Raw genomic sequence first — 21,733 nt, 5'->3', positions numbered from 1 at the left:
AGGTAGAGTACAAATTGCATGTGTGATAAGTGCACAGGTAGAGTCAAACAGATATCCCTGCTGCCTGTATACAGAGGAGATTTTCTAGTGTTTTTGGAGAAAAAAAAGTGAGCTGTGTTCATATGAGTCATTGGACAAAGCATGGCAAGTACTTCTGGGAGTAGAGATGGGTGAAATCCAAGCAGGAAAAACTTACTTCTCTGTGGTGTACTGAGAGAAAACGCCCAATACTTCATAGTCAAGTGTGAGCAGTTGGAAGTTGGAGCCTCAAAATGGCCATGATTTAAGCAACTAACCCGTGCTGCCTTTCTGTCCCTGCTGCAAGGAAAATGTACAGGAGGTAACAGTGCCAATACCTTTCATCTACTTTGTCTCTTAAGTGCTAGCTGGGGATCTGGTAGTAATGAAAACCACTCATTGTTCACCGTAGTTCTCTTGTCAGACTCGTAATGGCACTGGTTCAGCCCTGGGATCAGCGGGGGAGCTCTGCTGCTTTTCTTGGTGATTTCTCCATTTCAGGTCACTGAAAAAAAAAATGGTTCTTGGATGTGGTTTTATTGAGAGGTGCCTCTCCCCCTCCCCTTGCTTTGCTGCTTCTAGAGCACTGTCAGTGTTTACACAGGAAGGGACTGCCCTGGCACACCACTCGGGGTTTTTCCATGCACAAAGGAATTTGAATGGCACTGAGCTATTTGATGAGTTTGCTGTGCTCAGGCTTGTGAGATGAAACCTGTGGTGCCAGCTGCTGGCTACTGTCATGAGGGGAGGAATACAACTAAATCTGGACAATCTTCTTTTTTCACTGTGTCTTTCTCTTCTCTTCTCTTCTCCATATAACCTTTTAACTTTGAATTATGGACCTGATCTGTGGTGGGTGTCTTCTTACAACCTTTAAATTCCTTTGTGAAAGTGCATAATTTTATGAAAACAGCCTGCTCTGAGGCAGAGGACAGCTAGTTAGTAAACTGTTCTGAGAAGAAACTTCTGGGGGCAGCTCTCAGGAAAAGCACTGAAAATAGAGCTCTCATCAGAGTGCCACGAGGAGCCAATGTAACATAACCACCTCTTAGGTTCTCCTTGAGAAGGTCAGGGCATGGCTCGGCTCTGCTCAAAGATTTCACACATACTTTGCAGAATTTGCTAAAACCTCTGCATAGTGAACATATTTGAATACAAAACCAAACCTATTAAGCTTACTTCCCCCTTCCTTACCTATTTATGAAAGTGTTGCCACCCGGCTTTGTATATGAGCAGTGATGTGCCTGGAAGTCTGTTGCACGCTTGTTTGGTGCTCTGCATGGAGTTCACCACTCTATTCTGATTTCAGTGAGCTTCAGCTGTGAAGATGGGATCCTTGCTTCTAGTCTGGAGCCACTGATCTGAATTTTCAAGTCTCAGTGATGCCTTTTCAGACTTATCAATGATTTCTAAAGGCAAGAGTACTGGTGAGGTGGGTGCATTGTATTCCATGACTCTCTCAGAGAAGACTAGTGTCTGCCAATACTTGAACTTGTGGCCTAGTCTGTCCCTTACAGAATCAATTTTAGCTAGAGAAGATTTTTCCTGAATTCTTCATAAAAGATAGGGTAAAGGGCATTGAAGTGAAAGGGAGGGATAATCTTATTTCTGGGGATTACACTGGTAACTGATCATTACCGAAGTGACAGCAGGGGAGAGTGATTTAGTCATAGGCTTGACGTTGAAACGTGCAGGCTTTCCTCACCGATACACAAAGGCTGTGCCATCTCAAATCAGCTCTCACTGAAAATCATTCCTTACAAACACTATGGGGCAGGGAGAGGGATGGGACATCTCCACTACTTGGAAAGCAGGGAGAATGTCCTGGACACTACTGTAAAGCAATAACAAATGGCTCCCTGGGGCCACTCTCAACTGGTTTCACTCTTACTACCAAGCCTAGTTTTGCAAGCTGTTACATGCAGACAGGCCTGCTGAACTCAGTAGGTTTGACTTACGTAGGGGCAGAGATGGCTGGTTTTCTTTTCCTAGAAGAAAAATTTAGTCCCAAGAGGGCAGGACCGCTTCTCTGTCTCAGGAGATGCTCCTATGGAGTGAGTGCCAAGAGTCTGCCATGGAATGACCTGATGTGCACAAATATCACAGGTAAGAAAAAGACATATAACTCTGGCTTTCCAGTGATGTTAAGAGCACTTGGGTTGAGCTCGTGGCTTGTGTGCCTTTCTGGCTGACTATGAACAATAGTAAAGTAACATTCTGGAATCAACATGATAACAGGCTGCCTTTCATTTTCCCTTAAATTCCCAATGGCTGGCAAAAACACAAGGTCTTGGCTGAAAAAGCAGAGATCGTATGCTTGTATGCAATTATCTTGTAGGTATTAACAGCTCACCATTTGTTAGGCTAGAAAATAAACACACAACAACGAGAGGTTGCATGTGAAGCTGTCTCCATGGCATCTCAACTTGTAGGGGCACAAGTGGATTTGAAAAGTTTCAGTTGAAATTTGACACACAGGAAAATCTGCATTGTAAATCTCGCTGATCTGGCTTACTGTTGCATCGTGAGCAATAGCAGAAATATAACATGTTCTTACTGGGGGGCAAGAGATTAGTTTGGGAGGTTTTTTGAGAAAAGCACAGTTGTTTGTCAGCTTGCTAGTGCCAGTACCCAGGCAGCACTCCACAGGAGATTAGTGTTCACATGGTTTGTTTCATCGACCTGTTTCAACAGGGCAGCATTAGCCTCCTCAAATAAGTAACCTTGAGGGCCAAGGCAGACTGGTGTAAACAACTGAGAATGAGATTGCTGTTGGGAAATCAAGTGAAACTAACTCCAGCATTGTCGCAGAATTGTTGTTCCTGTTTTCCAGACACGCTAGGAACATTAAGGCTGTGAAATGCTGGAAAAAGAGGGAGCAGCATTGGCTCCAGAATGAAGATGTTCTTGTAGTTACAGGTGTTTGGGAGGTATGTGCAGATGAGGCTCAGTGGTCAGTTTTGCCACAGACTTCTGCTAAAGTCACAGCCCAGTGGCCAGTTCTTCTGCAGAACAATCCTTGTTCTGGAAAAGGTGAGACACAATGTTTCCTTTGGGTTTGACTGCATGAAAATACCTTTCTGTGTCATCGGAAGCATGGGGTGGAAGCTCCATGATGGCCTTGGTGTTAAGGGCCTGTAAGAGGGTCAAGGCTCATGTGTGCCAGGGCTCACCTCTCCCGGTGGAGATGAGGGCTGACAAGGGTTACGAAACCACATCAAATGCAAGGGAGGAAGTAAATTACAAAAGCAACTAGAGGTGTGGGAGGAAGGGAGAGAAGGGTGGGTATAAAGAGAGGGTTAACGTAAGCAGGGTTAATTCTTTATGTGCATCAGGATGTTAATATGTATAAAAGGTAGTTTGTGGCAGCTAGGTGAGGTGGTGGGCTTGGGGGCAGGACCTGAAAGAAAGATAAAGCTGTACTCCTGCCTGTCTGATGAAAGCAAAGTGCAAACACTTAATGAAAAAGTGCTGCGTCTGTAGAGGCTGGAGTATGATGTCTAACTTGAGCTCAAATATTGGACTAATGCTAGGGTTACCTGCTGAATTTAGTTGCTTCCATCACCTGACTGTGAGGCAGTAGACTGAGGCATTCAACAGCTGTTCTTGCAACCTGGATGGCCACTCCTTAGGGAGAGTATTAGCCTCCCTTGCATCATTTGAAAGGATGTTTGGAGTGGAAGGAAGAGGAAGAGGGGCTACTTGGATGACCTCCACTAGCATAAAAGGTGAAAGAGCTATTAAGGACAGGTATAACATTATCCCAAGTGAGAAACTTCTGACCAGTTATAAGAAAGCTAATACAAATTGCTTTATGCCAAGATTAATTAAGTAGTTTTATAAATTTTCTTAGGAAGTGCTTTTTGCCCTATGTTGCTTCCATTAAAAACTTATACTTTTTGTTTTGTATCCCCCAAACTTCCCTCCTGCTGATCTTGCTTCCTAGCTTTGAGTAGAGTAGCTCTTTCTCTTGCTATGCTGATCTTTTTGATATCTCTGTAAACTTTCATACTTCCCTAATGATTTGAATGATGGTACTCTGTATTGTTTATGGCAAGGGGATCTTTACAGCTTCTGAAATCTATTTTGATGATACACTAGCACTGGCCTCTCTGACCTTCTGCTGCTCTGTGGTGACCTTGTGCAGAAGTACTGCTGAAAATCATAGTTGCCCTGACTAAATATAAGCATTTTGGTGAGCTTAGAGGCATGTGGGGAAAAAAAATGTTGAGAAAAGGTTAGCAAAGGTAAGCAACTGTATGTGTTTTGGCGATTAGTATACAACAGTCTACAACTTCTTCGTGAAGGGAAGGGGCAGATCACTGATCTCTTCTCTCTGGTGACCAGTGACAGGACTCGAGGGAATGGCTTGAAACTGCGCCAGGGCACGTTTAGGTTGGATATTAGAAAAGGGTTCTTACCCCAGAGGGTGGTTGAGGACTGGAGCAAGTTCCCCAGGGAAGTGGTCACAACCCAAACCTTAACAAGAGTTCAAGAAGTGTTTGGACAATACTCTTGGGCACATGGTGTGACTCTTGAGGACGTCCTGTGCACGTCCAGGAGCTGGACTCGATGATTCTTGTGGGTCCCTTCCAACGATTCTATGAGTTAAGAGGCAGAGAAATCTGTTCAGGGGGACAGGGGGATTGCCTTTTTCCCAGTTCTTGCCCTATTGCTGTGACAAGACTTGCCTCCTTCTCACTCCTCAGCTTTTTATGAAAGGGCCGAGCTTTTCCCGTTCTCTCACGTTTCTTGGCCGATCCCTGAAAAACAGAGGAAACCCCAAGGACTCGGAGCAGATGCCGAGAATCAGGATGTTCCGTGAGGGAAGGACAGCCTGCTGCCGCGGGACAGGGCGAGGTTTGGGGAGGAGAAGGTGGCTCGGCCCTTGCCGCTCCAGGGCGGCCGGGGCTCGGCGGCCGGGGCTCTGCCTTTGCCGCTCCAGGGCGACGCTGGCTCGGCGGCCCGGGCTCGGCAGCCGGCGAGCGGCCGCAATGCCCGTGGCCGGGGGCCGGGTTCACGGGAGGAAGGGTTGGCAGGAGGGGCCGGGCGATCCCGCCCGCGCCGGGGCTGCCGAGGGGCGGCGGCCATGCTGGGGGCGGGCCCGAGGGCCGGGCCGCCGCATATAAACTTGGCAGCCGGCACAGCTCTCCCAGCGGCAAGCCCTGCCGTGTTCCTTAAGCCTCTCGTCGGCAGCAGCGCTTCCCGGCTGTCCCGCCCGTCCCGAGGCGGTGCGAGAAGAGACCCGCGGCTTCACCTCTCCGCCGCGGCCGCTGCTGCTTCCCCCCGGCACCCTCCGCCTCCAGCGGGGCGCGGAGGCCATGTTCCCGCTGGACTCCACCTGGAATATCTCCTTCGCCGGCTGCGGCTTCCTGGGGGTCTACCACATCGGCGTGGCCAGCTGCCTGCAGGAACATGCCCCGTTCCTGGTCACCAACGCCAAGAAGGTGTACGGCGCCTCGGCCGGGGCGCTCACCGCCACCGCCCTCGTCAGCGGCGCCTGCCTCGGTAAGCGCGGGCCGAGCTCGGCGCTGCTTCGCCTGTTCCCTTCGCTGCTGCTAATTTGTTACTCGGAGCAGCAGCGAGGGGATATGGGTGTATATACGTATGTGCGTGTAAATGGCGCTGCTCCCTCCTCCTCCCGAAGTGCGAGCGGCGCTTTGTTTTTAAGGCCTTTCCCCCCGCCCCGGTCCCTGACGGGTGGCTGAGGTCAAGGAGGCCCCGATGGTAGGAGGTCAGCTCGGGGGTCCTGGTTCTGACACTCACCCACACAGACACGCGTACATAATGGGGGCTTGTTGGGCTCGGTGTGTGGGTTTGGGTGTAGGTCTGGTGGGGCTCTGGGTAAGCAGAGGAGTCTCTCGCCGTGTGGGCACCGGCACTTGGTGGCTGTGATGGGAGGTGAAGCGGCTGGAGATGGAGATGGGTTTGCGTGTGCAGATCGGAGTCGGGCAGCATCTCTGAGTAGCACAGCCGTCAATCTGCATATTTATTTCTGGAGGAGGGTTATTCCTTGGAGTCTTGGACATTGAAGAATTTTCTTGCCCTCTGCAGGAGCTCCAGTTTAGCTAGATTTCATCTGTTTTCAAGTCATGGAATAACCTTAAAAAGTTATCTCTGAAGCAAGCAGATAGTGTTGTGTGTCCCTGTGCCTGGGGAGCAGCTGAAGGAAACCGTCTGTGGTGCCTCCTGGCTCTTCTTCGTTTTGCATATGGGAGGAAGTCAACAAATACAAACAAATAGGGTCTGTATATGGAAACTTTTACGTGGAGAATAACAAATGCAGAAAAGTTTCTTAAGCTTGAAAGAGGAATGTGGTGTGAGAGAACCAGGTATATCTATTTAGTCTCAGAGAATTATGAGCCTCTCTGAGAGCCAAGGGCAGCCAAAGCTGTTTACTGCTTGAAGTTCTCTCACCTTGACAGGTGTTTTTCCACAGCACTCCTTTTTGAGATGTAGCCCTCATGCGGCAAAAGTTAGTATTTTCTGTGTAGTTAGGTTTGAAGTTTCCCTTCCTAAGCATTTTATTTACAGAAATGCCTAGTGAAGTGCAGCTGTAACTTCTGGAGCTCTTAAAGCTGCTCAGACCCCAGTCTGAGATCTCAAAGGCTGTAGCGATGCCCTGGTGTGCCAACTTTTACTGCGGACAAGGGATAAAAATCCCTAATCCCTTCTTGCGTACGGATCCATTTGCAGGTAGCTGCCAGGGATTTAGTTGTTTAATTGCTGTTGCTTCTGTTGCAGAGGTGACTCCCCAATTAGTTCCCTGACTGTGTGATCCCTCTGCCACTCTAAGGCGTGGCACAAATGTGAGACAGGCTGATGGTAGCGCCCAAATCTTTTGCCTTGCTCAGACGCCGTCCTGAGTGCTGAGCAATCCCGTTATTATGTACTTTGTCCTTGCTATTTATGTGTTCAGGGCATCCATGGTGTGCCAGGCGCTGCACTGAGGGAGGCATCCAGCCTGGTAGAGAGCTTTCTGTGAATCGGAATAGGTTTTCCCGCTCCCTGTGAGGTGCAGTGGGAGGCATTATTAAGAGGACTGGGTCAGGGGTCACCTTCTGGGAAGCGTTCACCTACCTCCTGAAGGAGAGCAAACCATGCTCTTTAAAGATAACCAAGGCTTGGGTCTTGCTTGTTCCAGTTCCGTCTTCTGTTTGACTTCTCTGAAATTGTTTTCTTCTGACTCACTTGCGTGACTGACATGTATCTTGGGTAGAGAACAGCTCTAAGGCAACAGAGTTGACTTCTGAAAGTAAAAGCACACAGTGCGTGGCTGGGCCGTGGTATTGCCGTACCTTGTCCGTGTCATAAACCCTCCTGACAGTGCAGCTTCCCGAGGTCCAGAGGTTAGAATGAAGTCATGGGGTAAAAGAGGACAGGGCAGAAGGTACAGCTAAGCCTAAACTAGGAGAGCAATTCATTCTCATGCGGGCTTTAGTAGGGTCCTGAGTACCTGTGTTTGCTGTGCTGGTGAAAGCTGGTGGTAGCCCATGGGCTTTGAATTCTATGGCAGCTGCTACTCTGTGCTGTCTGTTGCCCTGTCCATGAAACTGGAATGCTAAAGAGTGTCTCTTGATGAATGACAAATGGGGGAATTTTGCAAAAGCCTTGCTTATTTGATTGTGTGTAGATAAAGTTAGTGTCCTCGTGCCTGTGAACTCAAGAAGACTCCACTGTGCAGAGACAAGTACTTGCAGGGGAGGAGTGGAAAAACCTCTTCCTTGAGGGTTTTTCTTTGAGTCCAATCTTTTGAGACCCTGATCAGAGAGAGCAGAAATCTTCCTTGACTTCAGAGAATAAGATCTCTCTTAGTGGTTTCTTTTCCAGTTTTTTCCCTCTGGCCTTTGCATCTGTTCAGCTTGCCTGTGAACTCATTCTGCCTTCTCTGTTAGTTGAGACCTCACTGTCATCATTTGTGTAGGACTGGAAGGCTTTGCTGTGGGCTGGCACTGAACTGAAAACCCTGACCAAGTGATCTGCAGCCTTTAGAGCACAGTGAGCTTCAAAGGCGTGTTTGAGGATACCAAAGACAACAACATTGGGAGTGCATATTACTTAGGCAGGGCAGCTTATATTTATATAAGAGATCAGGAGGTATTTACAGTCTGATATGACCTTGCCTAACTCTGGTTAAGCACTTTACCATTAAGTTGTAGGGATCTTGGATTTATTGTTCAAGGTTACAACAGTGATGTTGCCCTGCATCCAAAGTGCTCTCTCTCCAGCTTTGAGGTCCTTCTGTTTGCTGGCATGAAAAAGCGGTGCAGTTTTTCCACTAGAATAATCTGTATGGCTATCAAGGTGCAATGGGCAGTCTCCTGTGTTTACAAGTTATTTGATTGTGCAGTGTTGTGACATGAATAGCTTCCTGCCCCAAGGGTATTCTGGAAAACAGCCTCTGTCATGCCTATACCATCTCTTGGGGCTCTTGGAGTCCAGCACCTTTATATGCCAAGCAAGTGAAAAGTTTTCATGCTGGCATTGCAGTCTCCTCTTTGTGCATACCTCAAATCCTGCAGCTTTTCACAAATTCTAGGTATGGAGCTCTGAGGATGGTCTCCTGTCTGTATAGATCTGAAAGTCGCTAGCCTGGATGAGAAAAATTGGCTTATGCAACATGGTGAGACCATCCTTTTTCAATCACGAGGAATGGTAAAGTGCAGCTACTGTAGGATTTTTTTATCCCTAATGCTGAGTAGGGAATGTATTTTTGGTGAGGTCTGTAATCACCTCACTTTGGTGAGCTGTGTGGGATTTGTTGTGCCTGCTTTGGGAGCATAGCAGCCTGAGTAAGTGATGGGATGTGAAGCTGTAATCACTGAAAAGCTGTCTTTGAGCTGGTACTAAGGTCCCTCTGACTCATAGTTAACCAACAACATCCCAATTGTCTGCCTGGCATGTAAATGTTGTCCTAGACAGCCCTATCTGTGGGTGGGTTGGAACTGCTGAATTGCTTCTATTTTGGGGGGAAGTTCTGCTGTCAAATGCAAAGCTGGCTATCAAACCCCATGTGTGCAAGTTAGCTGTTCTAAAGCATGACAAGCTTGATTGCAAATGAAAACGCAAGCTGAGGAGATGCTTTTAGTACTAAGAATACAGAAAGGAAGCTGTATGTCTGCTAGATTGAGTAGCATTGTTTGGGATACTCTTTGGAGAGCTCTTCCTGGGTTGTTTACAGCATTTCATTATTTAATTATTTTAAATTGCTGTCTTAACCAGGACCCTATCTCAGGCTTGACATGAGATGAAATAACAGTTATTTCACATTTGGGTTTGTTTGTCAGTCATCACCATGTGACAACCAGGAAATGTGCTGCTGAACTGTAGAGACATTTTCCATTGGGTAGCAGGAGCTAAAAAAAAAAAAAGACCAATGAACAAAACCTTTTGAAGCTGAGATAATTAGCAATATCAGCATCTTAAATGTTGTGCTTCTGCAATTTGATTATGTGCATGCAAAGGCTTAAGAACTGGTTGTGGAGATTTACTTTCTCTGTGTTTGTATAATCTTAACACCAAATCCCAGATTGACAGAGGGAAATAAAGCAGCTTAGAGTCTACGGAATCCTCAAAGCAATGCCAGTTTATGCTGGCCAAAGCATGAATCAGGATGCTTCTCCTAGGGGAAGTGTATGTGATGCTGTCTTCTGTGGCTGTGTGAAGAGAACTATGGATCTCCACAAAGGGACATAAAGGAAGGTTTTGTAGCATTTGTAGTGTCTCAGTAGTCAGGTCCCTCCTTGCACAGGAGGTGGGCACTTGTACCTCCTGCCCTCCGTGGAGAAAAAGTTGTTGGTCAATAGCCCCAGCCCAGGAAGGAGAGAGACACCTTTATGTACATACATGGAGATATGGATGTAATTCATGGGGAACCTTCTGGTGCTTCTTGGAAGTGGTGAAACTTTTTTCTGTGTGGAAATAGAGGTGGAGGGGAGACGTTCTGTGCTGACGTAGTCGGAAATGTTTGCCAGCTTGGGGGACAAGCTGCTGAGCTTGGATCAGTTCCCTCAGCAGTCACAGGGTTGTGGGATCAGGTGTCCAGAGGAGTAAGCTGGCAGCCAGAGCAGCCTGCAATACCTTTTGATGGGAGGAAAGGAGCTTGTTCCTGCTGTCTGCCTGGCTCTAATTAGAAAGCTTCTGTAAGGAAAGGTGCTCTTGCAGGCATCTTGTAGGATGAATGCAACAGAAACCAAGGAGCCACTTCTAGCCCAAGACAGTTCTAGCAAGGCATGTGTTTATTCTTCTGGCACCCCACATAGACAGCAGGTGTGCAGAGCAGCTTGGTGCCCAGCCTTGCTGTGGGCCATGGCAGCAGCTGTGCAGTGTCACTGGCAACAGCACAAGAGGTCTTTGGCCATTCTTCTGACCCATATGCTCAGCACGTCTCTTGAACTTGCAGCATGTCTGAGCTGTTCCACTTCTCGCTGCCTCTTAGCTCCCCAAACTCTTCAAAGCAACTTCAAGTCCTCTGTGTAAAATAGGAGAAGCTGTTGTATGTTCTTCAGGCTCCTATATTCACTTATTGATTGTGTTTGGAAGTTTAGTCCTGATAAATCAAAAAGCCTTCCTCAGGTTTCTTGCTGTGTTGTTCAGTTCCAAACTCCTGGTGCTGCAATGGTTACAGCAGCTCTGCCTGCCTGTGCAGTAGCTGGTGGTGCTTGTTTCCTGTCTGTCAGGGGGGCTGTGTTACCTTCCAGTGCAGTGAGCTTGGAATTGTACTCAGATGTTGGCCTCTGCTCACTCTGGGTTTCTCCATGTTTCTCCCTGTGCCCTCCGTGAAGCACATATGAAATGTTCCTGACTTGGCTGGAGAGGATTTCTACCTCTTCTGTGCTTGGTTTCCATTGTACTTGAAGAGGACCATGCAAGGGCTGGAAGTGGTAATTAGTCAGCGTTCCTTCTTTCTGGAGATGGGAATGGGCAGGCCTTCTAATTACAGGACCTTTGCAAAACCTCAGAAATCTTACTCCAAGGAGCAGTGTGAGTGGGTGACTCCTGTTCACCTTGCTCTTTGTAATACAGCCCCTACTCATGGCTGAATACTAAAGTGGCCACCACTTTTCCATTGAATTCTCTGCAGTTCTATACTTTTGTTGCCCAAAAAAGCAAAAGTTTGTTGTCCTCTTCCTTTCTGCTAAGTGTTCTTGGGACTTGAAGTGAAAGTCAGGATGTGTCTTCAATTATGTGGGAGTTAGCAGAGCCTATGTATATGTATTTACCTTGGGCTGTGTGCCTTGTCAAGCAAGTAGAGTGAGAGGTAGTGAAAAGGAGGGATAGAGGAAATGGTTCCATGTGGAAGGCCCTAAATAAGTCCATGTCCCTGGGAAAAGGCAGAATGTGTCCTTTGAAGTGGTAAAATCTGAGGCAGTGGAAAATCCCTTCCAAGGAGCACATAGGAGAGAGGGAATTATTGAGCATGGGAGTGTAGAAAAGTTGCTGAAGATTGTAGTAGCCCTGCCATTTGTAGCTACAAAGGCCAGAGGAATGGAGAAGAGAGTTTTTGTCACTTGTGATACAAGAGCTGCTTGTGGCAGGCCTGATCCTGTCTCTGGGGTTGTGCTGATCTGCTGTGCAGTGTGTTACATCAGGTGTGGGAGCTGGTAACTTTATTAGAACCCAGGGCTTTGTGGTGCCATCTGGCACTCTCCCAGAACTGAACTGGTCATGCTTTCTGGTGCACATAAAGTCCAAATCCTCAGTGATGACTTCTGCCTGACAAGACCCTTGGAATCTGTAAGCTTCATGAAGTGTCTTCTGCCACTGTTTCCCAGGCTTTTAGCTGTGCTGTGCCTGATTTCTTCTGAGGATGAACCATTCTCTTCCTCTTCATACACTGAAGTTTATTTGGATGGATGCTGGTTTTGGAGGCCCTTTTTAGGCTTAGGATTTAAAGGCTTGAATGTCATTGTTGCGTTGGAGGTTCTGGCAATCTCTGAGCTTGCCACTCCTGTGGATTATCTTGTTTAGCATCCTGAAGTAGGTGACAGCTCAGGTGACAGCTGTGAGTGTAAATGAATCAGGAATCCCTTTACATGTGTTAATTACAAGGGCCAGTCTTGCTGGCTGCACTGAATGCTGCTGATTCAATGCTGGGCCTGGCAAAAAAAAAATCCAGTGTATTACGGAGGCTGCCATAGTTATGCTATGCGTGGAAAAACTTGTAGTCCTGTTTGAGTGGGCTGTCAGCACAGAGACTTACATTGATTTATCTATCCTACTCTTCTTACACAGCGGGATTGGTAGAATAAGGGAAGCATTTAACTACTAGCCCCGTTTTTGCACACAGAAGAGTTCACGTGTCAAATGTTCATCTGAGCATGTCTTGCTGTTTGTGTGCCCAGCCCTGCAGGAAGGGTTGAGCAGAGGCTTTTCCCCTGCAGGGGTCTGTGCAGCCCTCAGTGAGCAGCTCCTGTCTTTCTCACACAGTTGTTTTCAGAACCCAGTCATGTTTTGGCTGGGGGTCCGCTGCTGATGTCTCTGGAAGAAAAGTAGCATCAGTTTTTAGATTTCCTTGCCATGGTTCCCAAGGCATACAGCCTAACCGTGAGATCTTCCTGATGCTACTTCAATAAAAGTATGATTATGACGATCTCTAATAAAAGGAGAATCATTCTAAAGCAAAATGCCAACACCCCTTGCCAGAGGACAGCTTTGAAAACCAAGCTTTTGATTCTCACTTTCTTGCTGGAGTGTGCCCTGCTTATGCCAGGGCCAGTGGGGAAGAGTTGGGGATGTAAGGTGACACTTGACCTGCCTGAGAAGGGAGGGCAAAGGGGCCCAGCAGGCACTCACAGGTGCACAGGGAGGGGCTTGGCGTGGGTTGGAGCAGTTGGTGAGCCTTGTGAGCATGGGAGCTGGGCATGATGCAGGCTGAGAGCCAGTGGAGGGTGTCAGGGCTGTTCCTCTCATCTGTGTCAATGTCACACAATGGAAAGGACAGGGAGAAAGACAGGCTGCTGTGCAACAGAGCCAGCCACTTCTCTGGTGTCATCTCTGCACATGAAACAATTGCCACCTGGAAGCACACAGGAAAGCTTTCTGCAGGGCTTAGGCTGATAGCCACCAAAAGCTGTGTGTGGGCTTTGTTTTGGTGTTGGTGAGCCAGCTGAGGGTAATGGCTGGTATGTGATAAAGCTGAAAGGCTGCTGGAGTGGCAGCTATTTCTTCAGACTGGAAGTAGAAATGATGACTGCTAACTCCAGCTTTTGGCTTTGTAAATCTGTGGTGCCTGGCAAAGGTATCCAGTCTTTTGTCCTGATTTCTTTTTAAAACATTTTTACTCTAGTAATGCCTTCCATATGAAGTGGAAACAGTTCCATTTTCTCTAGTGGTGTGTGTGTGATGCCATCCTGGAAACTGACCCTGAGAAGTGAGCATGAACTGTGTGTGCAGCATTGTGCACGTGGGTCAAGCTTGACCTTTCTGCACTAGTTCCCTCTCAGAATGACAGCAACTGGAGGCTTTGTGTTAGTCATTTGCACCAGGTGAATAAGTGAGATTTGGATGTGGTTCCAGTTCTGTCTCTGTGCAGACCAGAGCGGAAAAGTAATTTCTCATTACAACGTGTGTTTTGGTCTGTTTCTCCCCTCCACTAGCTTTCTCTGGATGAGTACTTGTTTAAAAAAAAAATTATTTCCAACTCAGTATTACCTGGTCCAAAGTGAGCAGCAGAGATCTGAGCTGCACCTTGTCTACGCTGTGAATTTGCTTTTATTGTCATCCCATGCTGTCTGAATTGCACTATAGCATTGACAGGGATTGATGACGGAACATGGCTTTCAGTTCAGCCTGGGGTCCTGAGCAGCTTTTCCTTTTCATGCACTGTTATGTCATTTAATTTCTCTAATGCTCTGAACAGAAATGCAGCATTAAGCCTTGCATTAAGGCATTCCAGCAGAGAAAGGTTAGACTAGTGGGTGTTGCAGTTGTGGTTGTGGCAGAGCGATGGTGGCTGCACTGAGCTGCCTCCTGCCCTTCCTATCGATTGTTTCACAGCGGCGGCTGCGCTGTTTTCAGATATTTTGTTGCAAAAAGAAGCGCTCCTGTCCTGACCACAGAAACAAAGCAAGTCTCAGCTTGCAGAACAGCAGTTCTAGGAAGGCTTTGGTGTGTCAACACTTCATTAAGTCCAGTGCAAAAATGTGGCTAGAGATAACATTAAACCCCTGAATTCTTATGCCTGCTCTCCCTGTTTGCTTCTGTACAAAGCAGAACGCTGGGCCTTAAGGTCAGGTATGAGTGATGCATCTGCACTCGGGCTTGCATGAGGGTCCTACCCTGCAGGTACCAGCTGATGATGGTGTGGTTACTGTGCTGCAAAGAGGGAGAAAGGACAGCAACACACACGGAGCTCTTTGGGGAAAAAAGGCCAATTTATTGTACAGACAGCCCGGATTTAAAGTGTGTTAGTGCAGCTAGGACAGGACAGGAGCTCATTGGGCAATTGGGAAAAACATCCCTGGGACAGCACCTCAGGATGTATCCCACGGGAAGGACACCAGGTGTTAATCTTTATTATGAATTCCGCTCTTTTTGTCACCATGTTATCACCCTGGGAGACTCCTCCCTAACTGAAGCTGCAGTCAGCTTGTCAGCCTGGGAATGGAGCTGAGAGTCAGGAGAAATCCAGGCCTGAAAAGAATTTCCAAGCTGTAATTCCCTGGCTCTCTAAATGTGTGTGCCCACCTGATGGGCATGTGGCAGTCACTGTGGGCTGCCTCGTGAGCTGCTCTGTGCAAGAGGTAAAAACCCTGGCAACTTAAAAGCACATCTTCCTCTTATGTTCCTCGTATCTAGCATGTGGCAATAGTTCTGGTTCATCTATTAACTAGTATCTAGAGCACACTAACCATATCTTTTGGCTCAAATGGGAAAAATGTCTCCTTTTGGTTTGGCTTTAGTTAAACAGGTAACATAACTGACAGTTTTTTTTTTTTCCCCCAGCTGAAATAGAAAAGCAAATATCTTGGGACAAACACGATAAGAGGAAAGCTTCTGGTTCTAAAGCAGTTGCAAATTATTTGAATTTATGCTGCACAGTGTGTCTTGGGCTAAACAGTTTGTGTCTAGTCTAAGCAATGCTGAGCGTGAAGAATCTGAAAATATTGTGGGCTGAGCCCTTCTTTTAGCATCTGCCTCTGGCTGCAAGAGCTGGCCTTACTCGAAAAACTCTGTCTTTCTCTTGGTGTTTGCACTTGCTCCACCTGCAAGGTCAGAATAGGTGTTGCTGACTGTAGTCTAGCAGGGATCTCTAGGAGCTGCTCCAGCAGGGTGTCAGTGCCTCTCATTCTCGAGCAAAGAGGGAGAGACACCTTTATGTACAGCTGGTGGCCAGGCTTTCCAAGAACTCTCCTTCACAAAACTGTTTGTTTGTTGAACTCTGAGGTTAAATCCCTGTGCAGAGCCCCTGATCTTGGCGCTGGGAAGGGCTGGTCCAGCAGTGGAACTGGCTGCAAACTGAGTGGGTGTGGTTGTGAGGGAAGTTGTGTTTACCTCAGTCTATCACCAAAAAAAAAAAAAGTTTCCTTCCTGTATCTCTTATCTGGAGCCAAGTGAGTTGAACTGTTTCTTACCTGATGGCAAAATAGTTGGAGAGGAGGATTGAGTGAAGACCTTAAATAAAATAAAAAATATACATCAGAACAACAAAAATTAGGGAAGTCCCAGAAGAACAGCTAGTTCTGGTACATGGTGTTTCTCAATCAAACTGGCTTACAGGAAGGTGTGCACAAATGTGAAAAGGGTTGGTGCTTTTAAAGACTTCACTGCTAGCTGCTGTCTCCTAGCCTCAAATGTTTAAAAAATGGTAGTTTTTGTTTGTGTCAAATAGTGGCAGTTTTACAACTTCTGGCTAGTGAGGGATATTCTTTCCACAGACAGTGCTTTTAGGTGTCTGTCCAGGATTTCAGATAAAAATTAAAGAGCTATCACCAGCAGTGGGGTACATGTATCACCTGAACATGTCTTATAAGGGCAGGTTGTAAAACATTGCTCTTTATTTCCTGCTGGCATGGATTTGTCTTTTGGGGCCCCCTTTGACATCTCTTCAGCCTCTCTGATGGACCATCAGAGAACGTCTTGGGTCAAGTTCCCATTCAGGACAAGCTGGCCTTTGTTCAGCTTGGCTGAGATGTTGGCTGGTTTTTACTCTCTTGGGACAATAATTGGAAATCAGGTTGCTTCAGCATGAGCATGGAAAGTGGAACAGAAGTCTACCCAAGCAGTGGGATCTTTCACAAACTGAGGTCATTGCCCACAAGAATTTGGGTTGTCCTTGGGTCATAGGCACATTGCTGTGCACTGCTTCTTGGGATAAACAAACAGGCACTTTCTGATTATCTGAGCTATCCATGAGGAAACATCCAAATAAAGTTCTCTGTTAATTATTTTCTAGATGTCACTTTGAAAACTTTTGTTTTGATACCTCCTGTTTATAGCTTTGTGGGTTTCTTTTGGGCTGGTGACAGGAGTGTGTTATAATTAGGACTATATCATCTTCTGGGAGAGGCCAGGCAGGAAAGCATGTGCATTGCTTACTCTCAGTACACAGAAAAGGGGCAAGTGCAGGAGCTGTGCATGCTGAGCTGGAGCAGCTTGAGGATTTTTGCCCTGGAAACATGGAGCAGGTCTTCTGAAACCTCTGCTCATTGTCAGAGAATGACTTTTAGCTCTTCCATGTATGTGGCACAGAACAGCTGAAATAGCAAGAGATGGGCAACCAAGATAAATGAATGTTGGGGGAGACCATGCTAATAAATCCCTTCTGACTTATCCTAAATTCACATCCAGGCTGGGATCTACCAGTGGGATAATGACAATTCCAGCAGTGTTCAGCAAGCAGCTGCATTGAAAGCCAAGTGTGAAGATTTTAGCTGGGGACTCTTAAAAGGGACATCCGTGCTGAGTATCACACAAACCTCCCTGGAACAAAGCTGAGCAGAACTTAAGGAGTTCTGGAATGAGGTCCTTGGTTATAGTACACAGGGCTGGCAGGACTCCTGTCCTGAAAATCTTAGTCAAAATAGTTGGTCATGTGATCCCAAACTAACAAGGTATAGGGCTGTAAAGGTTGGGGGGGGAATACCAAAAGTACCTGTGCTTCCTGCTGCTAGTTGTCTTCCTTTAAAAGCTGCTGGTGTGTTGGCCCAGTGTGGAGCCTTAGCTGGGTAATGGGAATGAGGAGGGAGGAGTGTTGCTGGTGTGTAGGAAGGAGTCCATTTGTTGGTGTTGAATGAGAAGCAGGTTTAGTGAGGATCTGCAGTTTCCTGCCTGCCCCACTAGTCCAGGCAAGTTATGGCATCTGCAGTCGGGTGTGACCTCTCTGTGCCTCCTGCCAGCAGGGACAGGGAGTGCTGTCCCTGCTCCACCAGCTCTCTGTGCCGTCCTCTGCTCTCCATCCCTGTGGGAGAACTTTTCCTGGAAGTTTGTATCCTGTTTACTCTTGCACTAGGCAGGGAATGGGAATGTCCCTGGCGCAGAGGGTGATCTTTGTGCTGACACAGAGGTCTCCCAGAGAGACCTGCAGTGTCATGGGTGCTGCAGGGTTGAATATTCAGAATGCCCTTCCCCTTACTTAGTTTGCTCTGCTCCTATTTTTGTCTGTGTCTTAGGTGCTTTTTTTCCATTTGAAATGCTTCATGGGTCATCTGTCATTTTACTGGCTGGCACGTGGATACCAATATGGTCTAACATATGGTTTAACAGGAGACCTTCACGGTGCCCTTGGTGCCAAAGCCTTGCTGCTGTAGATGTGGGTCTGAAGAGGCCCTTCTTCCCCACTTGTCACCCCTCCTATCATGCAGCGTTTAAGCTTTGTGATGGTCCTGTGCACTGCACAGGTTTGGACTAGCCTTTCTGTTTCATCCCAGAGCCCTTAGCAGCAGTTAAGGGTCTTCCCAACAGTCTGGCTAACATCAGTTTTGGGTGATCCATCTTCAGCTCTGCTGTTCCAAGGCAGACTAACGGGAGGCTGCTCTGCTAGGTTGTTTGTTTACAGTTATAAATAGCATATGCTGCTTGAATGCTTTTCAGGTTAGAGTTTAAGGGATGCCAGGCAGTACAGACTGACTTACTGGGTTATTTTGGAGTTGAGCATGACTGATAGAGATGGAAGTCAGTTGTTAAAGAGAACAATCTAACCCTATGTCAATAAGCTCATGTGAAGCTGGATTGATATAGCTTAAAAATGAAATGTGAACTAGCAGCTGCCTTCAGGCTTTTCCCATGGGTGCCACTGTCTTGCCCCTTGTAAGCCACTGCAGATGACAAATCAGCAGGGGGTGAGCAGCTGGCCCCCCTTTTCTGGCAAGGGACAAGTTGGGGTGTTTCAGGACACAGCTGTGTGATGCTCCTTTGCGTCATCACAGCTGAAATTCAGATAAGGACAATAGCCCTGCAGTACTTGGGTTTATGTATAACAACACCCAGTGGGGCAGTGATGGGGGTGGGGATAAAGGGGAATGTGGGTTTTCTAATAAAAATTAAATATTCCGCATATATTAATGCAACATTTTTGAGGAATATTGGCTTAGTAAATCTGTATAGGGAAAGGTGTTGTATTAAGTGGTTGGTGTGAGAAGAATGAAATGTTTTCACAGCAAACACTGCTAATTATTAGGGATTGCCTCTGCCCTGTGGTATATTTCTCGATAAGGAAATATAAATTGAATTCAGCTTTTTCATATGACTCTGTGTCTTGAATCACTAGATCCATAAAAAACAATGAGAAGCTTTCCTAAGGGCTGCATTTGGCACTGGACTAGTCCTAGAAATAATCGAGAGCTGTTGGCTGACCCCTGTAGGAGTTGTCTCTCTTGACTGCCTCTAATTCAGCTGCTCCTTCTGTCAGAGTGCAAACAGAATTTGAGCTGGTTTTCCTGGAATAGCACTTCTGGTAGTAACAGGATTAAAACACTGTCACTTATTTTCTCTCCTCTTGAATATATTTCCAAGAGGACTTGCCATCTGTCATGGATCTTGCTACATAAACCTGGCTTCTTTGGCTGACCCCTTAGCTGGCCTTATTTCCCAGAAAGTTGGTGGTACTGCAGGTCACCCTGTGCCCATGCCTTCCCACAGAGCTATTCCACATCTAGTGTTGGTGCACGTGATTCAGCCAGTCCAACAGAATTACAGATGTCTTTAAACAGAAGTGCCTCATAGCTCCTGTGGGTATGCATGTATGCACACGTGTATAAAAAGAACCCAAACCAAAAAACATCCAGAAAGTATTCAAAGAATGACCTTGCTAATTAGCAATAATCTCACTTTGCCCTCTTGGGCATGAAACACTGACAGAGCAGGCAGTTGCAACTCGAGGATCCCCTCAAATGCCGTTTCCTGGCATAGTCAGGACTTTGCTCTCCTGCTTTTCTTAAAAAAGCCCAAACCCCTTCCAGCTCACATTTTTGTTCAAATAGTCATAAGCTCTGTTTGGTTACAGTTGTTTTCAGTATTGCTGTCATGTCTTTCTGCACACTGAGATGCCCAGCCTGAAAGCATCATTCTCTAAGCACCATCTCTTGGATAACCCACACTCTCCCCAGCATGGCTTTTGCACACAGGGGTCTCTCCTCAGCTGCATGCTCAACGCCCACCCTCCCACTGGGGGTTTCAACCAAGCCAACAGTTCCTTGCAAGGCACTCAGTGCAGAGGATTTTCCTTTATGAGGTCGTGTGACCAAGGTGCTGTGCTGGGATTCCTTCAGTTTTTTGCTCAATTGCAGTTTCTTTGTGTGTCTTTCCTCCCCTTGACAGACACGAAGGTGTCTTAGGGAGAGTTGTGAGTGCTAATGTCTCAGTGATTATAAAGTATATTTCTGTGGGGCTGACTCCTTTCATGTTGGGAAGGATGTTGAACCATGTGGCTACTATCTGGAACAGGCTGGGCTCAATGGCTTACTGCTAATTGAGTAAGTAAGATCAGAATTAGACTGCTAAACATTGCTCTAGGACAGAAGACTGGGATTACAGGGCTAAAAATTGCTTCAGAGGGGGAACTTTGGCTTTTCTGCTAAGTTGCTACCTCACAGTGCCTAAAATCCTGACCTCAGAGTCTCTGGTCATGGTCAAGGGTCCAGTTCTCTGCGTGCTCTAGCTACTCGTGTTGGTGGGTTTCCTAAGCCCAGAATCACGTTTCCAGGCTGCACTGATGGAAAACATGTTGCTGGCACACGTGTATTGCAAAAGATTGGGATGTCAACATAGCATTGAGGGTTGTTGCCCTTATCTCCACTGTATTTATTAACCTGGGTCTAACTTGAGTTCTTTCATTCTGCTTCCTTGCTTGTACAATTGAAAAACTGAGTGGGAGAGTGAAATGAGGGGACTTCCAGTTGGCTTGAACTGGCAGTCTTTCATCCTTTTCCAAGAAATGACCTTCAGTTTGACTGGGGAGGAGTCTTCATTTGTAAAAGCATGTTTCTTTTCTCCTGGTTCCTCTAGTTCTTCCCCTCACATTCTTGTCACATGTACGTTCCTGACACTCCTTGGAATGCAGTGAGTAGCTGGTGCTTAGAGGAACTCTTGTATCTTACCATGGCTGGATGTGTGTGGAGACAGCAGTCAGTGAGTGCAAAGGGCAACATGCTGGATGCTGTAGTTTTGTATTTTTGTTTCCTCCTATCCCTTTTTTCCTACTGGAGAGTTCTGATGCGTTTTCCAGACAGAGCTCCTAGTGAGATAATGGGCTTAGCAGATACCTTCCCTTTTGTGCAGATGGGATGTCTCCTCAAACCCAGCTGGGTCACTGTGAAAGGGTAAAGCAAGCATTCCTTCACAAGTCCTGCTTGCCATCAGGGCCTAGTTTAGTGCTGTGGAATTGGATGTGGAAGGGATGGGACACCAGAGGCTCTGCAGGCGAAACTTAAGTCTCTGATTCCCTGATGGAGCATTAGTCCCTCTTGCTCACTTGAGATGTGGCTGACATTCACAGCAGAGTTGGGATCGCTTAGCTGGAAAGCACCAGCTGGCTGATGATTCTTTCTCTTGTCAGGAAAAAGATGCTTACTAGAAAAGTTGTAGTGGAATATGCTTTGAAGTGGATTTATCTATCCATTAGCTCATAGCTATCGAAGTATCAGCCTTGTTTTCTTAGTCTGTTTTCATCAGCCCTGGACTGGCCAGTGCAACAGGATCTAAAAGAAAAATATGAGGGCTTAGTCAGATGCACATGCTCTTCCTTGACTTCATAAAACATAAGTAGGAGGAGGGTAGCTCTTTGTGATGGGGTTGTATGAGGGCCAGGACAGCAAACTTCTGTGACTTCTATAACACCCCCCGTAAAGAATCTCTTGGTTTGAGTTGCGTATTGGCTAGTGGGGAGAAACCTCTGGGGGAAGCTGGGAATGAGGCTTTTCTGTGCCTAGTTAAAGAAGACAAGTTTTGGTAGCATTTCATGGTGCATTGGTCTTTCTCTTGTTGCAGGTGAGGCCGGTGCCAGCATTATTCGGGTGTCCAAAGAAGCCCGAAAGAGGTTCTTGGGCCCACTCCACCCCTCTTTCAACTTGGTGAAGACCATTCGGATGTCCCTGGCCAAGATGGTGCCAGAGAACGGGCACGAGGTTGCAGCAGGACGTCTGGGTATTTCCCTGACACGGGTGTCTGATGGAGAAAATGTGATACTGTCAGACTTCAATTCCAAGGAGGAACTGATCCAGGTGAATGGACTCTTACTGCAGAGGGCTGGGAAGGAGCTGCATGCAGTTTTGTTTTG

General features: G+C 46.9%; 1 protein-coding gene and 1 long non-coding RNA gene across 2 annotated transcripts in view; one reads left to right on the top strand and one right to left on the bottom strand.

Annotated features, from left to right (window-relative positions):
* Nucleotides 1-1,212: 1,212 nt before the first annotated feature.
* LOC148223282 (uncharacterized) lies at nt 1,213-4,656 on the bottom strand. The gene is made up of 3 exons (XR_015804384.1): nt 4,440-4,656; nt 1,977-2,102; nt 1,213-1,427 (listed from the first exon to the last, which is right to left on the bottom strand). It is a non-coding gene; the product is annotated as an uncharacterized LOC148223282 (long non-coding RNA).
* A 535-nt stretch (nt 4,657-5,191) lies between these two features.
* PNPLA2 (patatin like domain 2, triacylglycerol lipase) overlaps nt 5,192-21,733 on the top strand; it is a 29,946-nt gene continuing 13,404 nt past the window's right edge. The window contains exons 1-2 of the mRNA XM_014873573.2: nt 5,192-5,526; nt 21,445-21,677. Of these exons, the coding sequence (XP_014729059.1) occupies nt 5,340-5,526; nt 21,445-21,677 (420 nt within the window). The 5' untranslated portion in view covers nt 5,192-5,339. The remainder of the gene's footprint in view (nt 5,527-21,444; nt 21,678-21,733) is intronic.

The sequence above is a fragment of the Sturnus vulgaris genome, chromosome 6 (assembly GCF_052056855.1).
Source record: "Sturnus vulgaris isolate bStuVul1 chromosome 6, bStuVul1.hap1, whole genome shotgun sequence".
Taxonomy (NCBI): Eukaryota; Metazoa; Chordata; class Aves; order Passeriformes; family Sturnidae; genus Sturnus; species Sturnus vulgaris.
Note: the sequence above shows the minus strand (reverse complement) of the source record. Positions and strands in the feature narration are given on the sequence as shown.